Source organism: Haplochromis burtoni, unplaced genomic scaffold, assembly GCF_018398535.1.
Source record: "Haplochromis burtoni strain Fernald_Lab_line unplaced genomic scaffold, NCSU_Asbu1 Contig_57, whole genome shotgun sequence".
NCBI lineage: Eukaryota > Metazoa > Chordata > Actinopteri > Cichliformes > Cichlidae > Haplochromis > Haplochromis burtoni.
The window spans coordinates 966705-976704 of record NW_024582418.1 but is presented as its reverse complement, the minus strand read 5'-3'; the positions used below and the strand labels follow the sequence as shown (position 1 = coordinate 976704).

General features: G+C 42.3%; 1 protein-coding gene across 7 annotated transcripts in view; it reads left to right on the top strand.

The window, feature by feature from the left end:
* ehbp1 (EH domain binding protein 1) overlaps window positions 1-10000 on the top strand; it is a 159311-nt gene that overhangs the window by 88081 nt on the left and 61230 nt on the right. For all 7 annotated transcript variants that reach the window (XM_042220905.1, XM_042220903.1, XM_042220902.1 and 4 more), the window contains 3 exons: window positions 3268-4080; window positions 5329-5370; window positions 6465-6611. In XM_042220905.1, coding sequence (XP_042076839.1) covers window positions 3268-4080; window positions 5329-5370; window positions 6465-6611 — 1002 coding nt within the window. The remainder of the gene's footprint in view (window positions 1-3267; window positions 4081-5328; window positions 5371-6464; window positions 6612-10000) is intronic.

The window sequence follows — 10000 nt, the reverse complement described above, 5'->3', positions numbered from 1 at the left end:
AGTATGCATTCACATGTATTTGTGGCAGGGCCTAGGAACTTCTCATACATACTTGTTGAATCATATAAAGTGTTTTATTGCATTTTGTTTATATTTATATAGCAGAATCTTAACTGTAATAAGCATAGTGTATTTATGTAAATGCAGTCATCACACATACAGTGATTATTAACATCTATATATTTTTATAATAACTATATAATATATTCAATTCATTATCCCTCTGCAAATGTGATGTTACGTTCTTTGTTTCCATTTTTTCATGTTTCACTTGTGATGTACATCGCCTGTATGTAATTTAACAGCCACAAAATTTGTATCCAGTAGATTTTGTTCGGCTCAGTACAAAACGCAGAATGGAGAATTTTTAAAAGTGCCAAAGGCCCATAGGAGGGGATTTCGCTCATTAGTAAAAAATAATAATAATAAAGATAATGATATAGTTATAATAAGACTCATTAAAGCTTGATAGTAGATTATTTTATTAAATTTCCTGGGCCAGCCGTATCTCCTCAGCTCTTTTTAAGACCTGTGGTTCTTCCTAAATGGAGCCACACTGTTGCGTTTGATATTTGCTTTACCTTACAATATAAAGTGTCTTAAGGCAACTATTCTTGTGATGTAGCACTATTTATTTGTGCAGCTGGATAGTGTAGTGATAGAAATACACACCTCTGGAGTGGGGGTCGCAAGTTCAATCCCCCCCATGCTAAAAACCAGCCCTGGAGTGGTGCAGCTACGTTTGCAGCCTGTCTGGGTGACATAAAAGTGGCTCAAGCCATCTTTTTTACTCCCTATAACTGTTTCAGCCCACTATGAGTATGCATGATTATGGTTATATTTACTATTTTTAAAATTTAAAAGCTAAACATGCGTTTTAAAAGTTATTTTAAAAAGTAATTTCCAGCAAGAAATAAGTGAGAGAGAGGTACATTGTTATTTCTGGCATCTCTGTTTTGGTAGTTTTGTTGTATTGCCACTTTGATTTTTTACTTTACTGGAGATGCTGTACTGTGTCACAGACTGCAGGCTACCACCTTTGAACACCATCCTCTTAAAAACAACAGGGCTTTGCTGAGTAGTCATCATTGTCTCAGTACGATACGACCAATACTTTTCAAACTGTAAGAGAAGATATAAGAAGAATAAAGCATGACACTAAGGTCGAAAAGACTGTAGCGCATGTCAAGACTAACATCGACCCTGAAACAAAACCCAGTTCGAGAGCCTCCCCCCGACCTCCTCCTCATGCAGCTCTCACTTTCTCCCACTCTCACGCTTTCCTTTCTCTCATTCTTTCATTCTGTACCTATTGAGCAGTAAAGTTGTCGCTCTCTTTCACAGCCTACCCTGGGCAAGAGGGGAACAATGCAAGCACACTTTGCTCCCCTGAATACGTGTTAGAAACCCAATCAGGCCCTCTTATTCGTCATATTCTTTTCTCTTTTTTCTTTCACAGTCCTGTCAGGGAAAAGGGACGGGGGGGCTCGCAGCAAAGGCAAACCCCTCTCTGTTCTCCCTTTTCTTTTTTTCCCGCCGTCTCTTCTTTTTTTCCTGCTTTGTTTTTGTGTACATGCACTCACATGCACCTCATTTTCCTGTGTGAGTATAGTTATTCTACCCATGGTTAGTTTTTTAAATCAGTAGAAATAAAACAAACAGGTAAGAGTGGGAAAAACAGTCCTTCTACCAATTGATTGTAAATTGAGAAATGCCTCAGGTATATGAACTCTACAAAAGCATGCATACATGCCATAGTTAAATCGTAAACCAAGTACTTTTAACATCTCTTAAAGGAAAACCGGCTGTACAGGAGCATCAAGGAAGTAGCCACTGTGATGTCAATGAGTGATTTGTGATTGCCTCAAGTTAATCCCTTTGTTTTTATTTTTTTGTATTTTTGACAACCAGAAGTGACCTTTTTTTAGACGAACTTGTCTGTAGAAGACACCAAAGACACTGTGAGGTCCACCTGTGTCACCATACCTGTCTGTGAAATTGGTCTTGCCCCTGATAATTCAGACTTTTGGTCTTAATGCAACTGAAACACGCAAGTTATAAAATAAAACAAAAAAACCCTCATCTGCAGTTTTTGTAAAGTGGGAAATTTGCTATAGAAAGACTGCATTGTACCAGGCTGTAAACATGCTTATATCTGTGACTAAAATTAGGCATTTTAACATGGGGGTCTACCTGGCTTTTGGGTCTAGTCTGCTGTTGTCATTAGAGAAACATCAGTTTTTTCCCCGTCCTGGCTTCATTTTTAGCCCCTGCGGTTGCAGCTTGGTTAGAATCCACTTTTTCCCTCTTATAAAAACACCTCAGTATATATAGGACGTGGTTTGACAGACTTGAGAGCAATTTCTGAGTTGTTCCATGCATAGTCACTACATAGGCACCTATAAATACTACTACATCCCGTATCCCGACCTGCTTCTTACTATATTGTCCAGAATAAAAGTGAAAAAATGTCTCTAGAGGCTAGTTTCACAAGAAATTGGAGACTGAAGAAGCAGGAAAGAACTCAAAATTGTAAATAGTTAAGCAGGCTCTTCAACCATCAAGGAGGGTTTGGTGGAAGTCGGGGGGGTTGATAGACTGAGCAGATCAACAGAGGCAGTGAAACAAACGGGTGCAGCAACAGGTTGGAATTAGATCAACACTATCAAGCAGGCCAGATACAAGCTGCGATACCTGAGAGAGATGGATGACGAGGTTGTGTGTGCGCAGGAATGGAGGCTGTGTGTTTGTGTGCTGTTAATCTATTTATTTACCTGTCATTGGCTGCGATAATGGTTTTCATCCCTTCTCTCTGTGTCTCTCTGTCTCAGTCTATCTTGTGATGGGGGATTGGTTTTTCGTGTGTCGCTTGATAATCACACCTGTATTTTCTCATCAGACTCTAATCAGACCAATTACACGCGTGACGGAGAGCGTGGGCATGTTGATGCAGGGGAGCGATAAAGACACACACATACACACTCACAGACACTTCGGGATTAAGCTCTCTGTCTTGGGGTATCTACGTCCCTTATCGGGGACAACCATCCCTGACGTGGCCTGTCAGCAGGCATGCCAAAAGTGTCGCTCACGCACAAACACATGTGAACACACTTAGGTCATGTATGCAATGCACCAAATATAATCTATGTCTAAAAAAGAAAGCATGCCTCTCCTGTCTTGCTATTTACCCTTTGATCCCTCTCTGCCCTCGTTGTGATGAAGAATACTCTGAAAGTCTGTCTATTCTCGTACTTGTTTCGATAGGCATATGACGGCTTCGCCAGCCTCGGCATCTCTCGTCTCCTGGAGCCATCCGATATGGTGCTGCTGGCCATTCCTGACAAACTAACAGTAATGACCTACCTGTATCAGATCCGGGCCCATTTCTCTGGCGAGGAGCTCAATGTGGTGCAGATAGAGGCCAACAGCAACCGCAGCACCTACAAAGTGGGTGACTTTGAGACTGATACAAATGCATCAATAGACCAGGACAAGTTCTACGCTGAACTGAACGATGTGCAGCCCCGCAAGGCTGACTCTCAGGCTGCTGTTTCTGCCAGCGGTGCCACCACTGAATCTAACAGAGCTGAAGCTACTGAGGGAGAGGTGAAGGAGCAAGGTTTGAAGGCCGAGGTAGGAGCAGTTCCGGCCGGCTTGTCGACTCCAGCGCTGTCACAGTCCTCGCTTCCTGTCCCATCACCGCGCACAGTATTAGTTTCCACAGCAACAAACTCAACCTATGTGATGGCGTCAGGCTCTGAGGACAGGGGAAATCTACAGAAAGCAAACACTTTAGACCTTAGTGAGTTACCACAGCGAGTGGAGATGGAGAAGGAAAGGCAAAACAAGGATGAACCAGGAGAGCAGAGAGGAGAGGGAGCTCCCGAACCAGCGTCCCCTACCAGGAGAGGAGCTACTTTGTCCCACTCGCCACCCCATCCGAAACTGGGCTTCTCCTACAACAGGGATGCCGACCTCATCAAGAAAAAGAGGGCAAGCCTGCGTCACTCAGAGTCTGAGCCTGCATCAGATACCAGCTCTTCTCCAGTGAATCATACAGATGCCCCAGTCAAACAGGTAAATACACATGAAGCCTAACATTTTATACTTTATTAACACACTGTAGTGTTTCCTGAATATTGTAAATATATGACGTTGGAAAGTAATCAACTAAATACACACGTCTAATCTTGAGTCCAGTGCCTTAAAACACCTCTGGGTCAGTCTGTATGATCTGGACTAATTCTAACTGCTTAATAATGCAGGTATTAAGATTCTGACAGCGTTTGCGTGCAGATTCCTGCTTTTCCCCCTAAATGAATTGTTCTCATTTTTATCCTTGCACCCTGAATTTGATTGAAACTTTCACAGCTACATCAGTCAAAGACAGAGGATACGGTGAACATTCATTCCCTTCTGACGCTCGCTAAGCTTCAAATCCCGACCTCGTTGATGCGGTTGCAGAGATGACCGTACTGAAACTCTCCCGTTCTGCATTAGATGTTGTCGTCACCTGTCTTGTAGCCGAGAACCAGACGCGTCTGGGCCGAGCCTTTAACACGTGGCACCTATGAAAGGCACTGGGAGAACCCCCTGCTTTGACATTTCATTATATTTTTCATTATATTTCTCATCCCTGCAGTTGATGGCAGTCGCACCGTGACTGCTCAGGCGTGGCGATGCTTTGCACCGAGCACACATCATCTCGTCTCTCACACACGCCCTGTGACACACACCTGTATGTGCGTGTGTGTGCACAATCACACTGAATGCACTGCTGTCTGCGTTGGTTAACCCCAGATTACTGCTTGTTGTTTACAAGTCGAAAGGTCACAGGGCAAGCGGGGGGCTATGACAGTCATGACATCCCATTTTGATCTGCTTTTATCTAGTTAGCAGGATGTATCCAGGCCAGATTTGGGGTAATATTGCTAAATGTAAAAGCTCTGCTTACAATACACCCAGAATTACCTTGCAGATAAAATTCTGACTTCAGTGTGTGGTTTGCTTATTTGCCAAAGCCGTCATGCTCTCCACACAAATGGACCCAGACAGGGCTATGAGCCCAGGTTCCCCTCAGAGAGTGCATATCATAGGGAACATACCTGCTCCTGGATTAGAAAAGCATAGGGCTGAATTAATCCCCCACTTGCTGCATGTCCAGTAAAGAAATGTGAAAGCCGCTTGTGTGATAGTTTGCGGCTGAATATAAACACATCACTCACCATTCTAAACAACATTATTGGTTTCATTCTTCTGGGGAAATACTTTGAAAATTAGGAGTGCCTCTTTGACCACTGCAGTCATGATTTATTTTCTTTTTAGGAGCCACGACCTGCCCCTGTGTCGAGCCCCCCAGCTGAGAAGGTGAGTATGGTTTAAAAGAAATGGATTTTTTTAGTACTTCAGACCTTGATTAGCAAGTGGTAAATTATAAGGAGAAGCTACCTTACATAGGAAGTGACCGCAGTCTTGAGCAATAGGGCAAAAACACGGACAGTTGGAGATCCAAAGGCTGAGTAGTCATTCCTGTTATACTTCTTTAAAGTCCGCCTAAAGTCAACTGCCTGGGTCCATGCATAGGTGGTGTATTTTGATATAAATTCTCAGTGAACAAGTCCAGGCAGTCACAAAAACTAAGCAGGCCGGTTGGCATCAGCATGGACCTTTGCACTTCCCAGGTAGACCCTAGCGGACTCGTGGATACGAAAAGTATACAACCTCCTTTTATCTTCTGTGACTTATTACCCAGGTGATATACTAGGTATGGATACCAAAGATGATTTCATTTTTATATCATTAAGAAGTTAGATTTAAAAAAGCTATATATTATTATACAACATTCCAGGATTTTTTCCTCTATCTGGCATGCATGTTTATGCCGCATTGGCAACCACCAATTGCTAGAGAAAAATGGTTACTCCACATTTGGTTGGCGAGTGATTGCTGGAGGCTGTCGCACTTCAAACCTCCTTGCAGTTTGTTTGGTCACTAGCGGTTTATGACAGTTGTCACTGGTTTGCCTGGAAGACACTGACTTTTAAAACGTAAAAAGCTGAAGTTGACCCATTTGAAACCTGTTATTTTAGTGGTAATGCACAACAAAGTTTCACTACCGCTCTGTGGTAGAGACAAGTTTGCAGACAAGTCAACATCCTCCATGAAAATCAAAGTTGACCACATCAATCTGCTAGCATCCAAAGAAATCACAAGGTTTTTAGTGCAACACCCTCTTTGCAACCAGTTTCAACTATGGGGAACCTGCAACCTCCAGCAATCACTCACCAATTAACCCTGGAGGTTGCCAGGGGGTCACCGGTCTGTAGGTCTGTGTGATTGAGGTCTGGCTGAAGAAAGCTTACCTTATTTATTGCACAATGTGATTACAATGAACCCTTCCCAGTCTCGGTTACAATAGCTTTAGTTTTCTGAGTGTATCCTCTCTCTTTTCACATGTGTAGAAGGTCCTCTCTCGTCAGGAGGAGTTGAAGGAGAGAGCCAGACTCCTCTTGGAGCAGGCCCGCAGAGATGCTGCAATGAAAGCCGGCAGCAAATACATCTCCAACTCAGCTGCAGCTGCACCAAACAGAGCTGCAGGTGTCTGTGATGTAAGTCCAAGCCTTCCTTTTTGTCTGTGTGGGATTGGAGGTGTTGGTATTGTCCACTTAAAAGAATGAAATTGTCTCTGTTCTACCATCATTCTGGTAGAGTTTGATCTTCGTTTCATCTGCACAAAGAATGTTTTTCCAGAACTGTGCTGGGGGTTTTTTAATGTTTCTTTTTTACTGTAGTCCAATCTGGACTGTCTGGTCTTGAGGCGTATGACTGGCTTGCACCTTGCAGTGAACCCTCTGTATTTACTTTCATGCAGTCTTCTTTTTATGGTAGACTTGGATATCGATAAATCTTCTTCCTGGAGAGTGTTGTTCACTTGGTTGGCTGTTGTGAAGGGTTTCCCTTCACCATGGAAATGATTCTGTGATCATCCACCACTGTTGTTTTCCATGGACGTCCAGATCTTTTTGCGTTGCTGAGTTTACCAGTGCTTTATTTCTTTCTCAGGACATACCAAACTGTCACTCCTAATATTTTAGCAGTTTCTCAGATGTTTTTTTTTTCTGTTTTCGCAGCTGAAGAATAGCCTGTTTCTCCTGCATGGAGAGCAAAATCTTCCAAATGCAAGCACCTCAGGCAAAATCAACTCCAGACTTTTTTTCTGCTTAACTGATAATGACATAACGAAGGAGTTTCGTCACTTGCACATGAAATAACCCTTGAGTCAAAGTACTCCAATTAAAAACTGAGCGACACAACTCCTAAGAAAGCTGCCTATCTACACATTAGGCCATGACCATTATGTAACCATTACTGGAATATGTTTAAGTGAACAGGTAAAAAAAAAACTTGTGTCAGTGTCCAAATATATATGGACATAACTGTAGATGTGGACATTGTATCTAAGAAAGGCCCTGAGAGTCAGGATGAGGTCTGTGTAGTGAGTAAAAGCTTGCTTGAATATGAGTTTTGTTGTATGGCATCATGTCAGTGTGCAGGGAAAGCTAATAGGGTGACCCCACACCTCCTCAACTTATTCAGCGCCCTCATGTCACTTCCACAGTCTCTCTATTTGCTGCTCACTGCGCTTCCAACATGCTGGAAAAGCTTGTCCAAACTGTCTCATCCTGTGGCAGCCCACTTTGGTGAACACTTTAAGGAAAGGCTTTGAGAAGGAGAGAAGACTTTTCCTTATTAACTTCTGCTGAGACTCACTTACACTCTGGTGTGTGGAACATGTCAGTGTGGAAAGCTCAAATATGGATGGACTTCTTCGCTCTCTCCTCTCACCATAAACATGTCTCCCCCTCTCTCTCGTGCTCTCTCTCTCTCTGCTCAGACTCTCTCTTTGGTCATCTTGACTCTGCACAATTTTTATGACATCCCCCACCAATTTTGCTGCCCCCTCACTTTCCCCTGAACACTGAGTAAATGTTGTACACAAACACCTGTCAGCAAAAGTACATTCATGGTAAAAAAAAAAAGAAAAAAAGAAGGGGGCCAGAAATCGCTGTAGCGAAGCAAACTAGACTAGAGAAGATGCGAGTGAAATTGCCAGCTCTGAACTGAGCACGCTCCACTGAACATAATATACTGGGAGGAGGGGGCACACTGATGAACCAGGAGTTACCCTGGGAAAGCACTGTGGTCAAATCCTCCGTTATGTTTCCAAATATTTCAGAGAAAAGGAAAGGGGGAGGGTTAAGAAAAAAATATGGTCTTGTGAGAATTGTGACGACAAGGGATTTGAGGGTAAAATGAAATAAATACCTTTTGGTAATGAAATATCTAAAAGGCAGCAGCCGCATGCCCCCTGCGTTTGCTCCCTGAGTCCTTAAAGAGAAATATGCCCTTGAATTAGATGTTTTTAAAGTGTGTATGTGTGTGTTGTCGGTGTTTGTTCATGTTTGTGCGCCGGCCACAGGAATAACCAGTTCGGCATAATCTGAGGAAATAAACGAGGACCTTCCAAGGACTGGGAGCCGTTAAAAGTCTTCAGTGGAAGAAAACAAATTAAAAGAGTTTTTCAAAGCTGTTGCAGTGCTGATATATTTCCTTAGCCACAAAAAAAGGTCCTCTTCTGTCCCTTGTTGTCTGGCAAGATGGCGGACTTCACTTAGATTAGCTCCTTAAAGTAGGCAAACCCACCCCTCCACTCTTTCTCTCTCTCCTCCTTATTTCCTCACTCATTTCCAAGGACAATTGGTTAATAACCCCTAAACACACACTTACTTACACATACACACACACACACACTCCTCTGCATAAAAAAGGAAGGGAAGCAGGAGGGGTGGGAGGGAGATATTGAATTGTTTACACTTTTTTTAATAGAAAACATTGATCAAAGGAATACGACTGGCCTCGAGGCCAATGTGCTGATAATTGTTAGTGATTCAGATTAGATTACTTGATGTCTTGTTTTGATTAGCATGAGTGTGTGTGTGTCTGTGTTATCAGCTGGAGAGGCCCAAGCTTTTCCCATTTAACTCTCCATCTGTCTAAGTAGGTGCTTTGCGGTTTAGCATGCATAGGGTATAATTTAATTCAGCTAAAGCAGGCTTCGTTCTTCAAGGGAAACGGCTAATGTGAGGGAAAGGTGGGGCTTACATTAGCTGCTTTAGCGTATAGCTTTCAAAGCACAAACGACAAATGAGTCATCAGGTGTCATCTTTTAACTGAAATCATGTCGTACACAAAGCTGCAGGTGTCAGGATTTTTATATGATAATGCAGTTCTCTTTTATCGAAAAACTGATACTCCAGAAAACTCATAGTTTTAGTGCTAATTATATTGCACTGGTCAGCAGTATTTCAGGAGTTGTCTTCAGAGATAAAATGAGCTATTACTTATTTTGTCTGCCAGCTCTAAAGAAGTTAGAAGTTAAAATGGCTCATTTTTCTGGCATTTTTAAGAGATTTAATTTTTCCTGTTTTTACACTTGTGCACTGATTAGATCAAAAAAAGATCAACTCAGGTGAGATTTAATATAGAAATTTAAAAAATCAAAGCTTATTCAGCTGCCGGGCCAGGCCAAAATGTTGTCTAAGTGGGATGGTGTGAAACAGTGATTAATTGGAGATTGATTACCCAGAGTGTTATGACATACATCTCAAATGTTTAAAAAAAGCAATCGTTATTTACTATTTAACACTGTAGGACATCCCTTTGAGTGTTGAGACTAGTTATGCTACTTAGGTTTTAGGTTTGAAACCTTCTTTCCCCACAGCTAACACTAAATGTGACAGAAACCTCAGAAACATATACAAACTGATACATGATCAAGCTTAGCTATACTAGCTATCTGTACTAAAATCAGGTCTTCATCTATTCATGTGAACATAGCACGAACAATATGTTAGACACTTGTTTGCTGTGTGTGTGTGTGTGTGTGTGTGTGTGTGTGTGTGTGTGTGTGTGTGTGTGTGTGTGTGTGTGTGTGTGT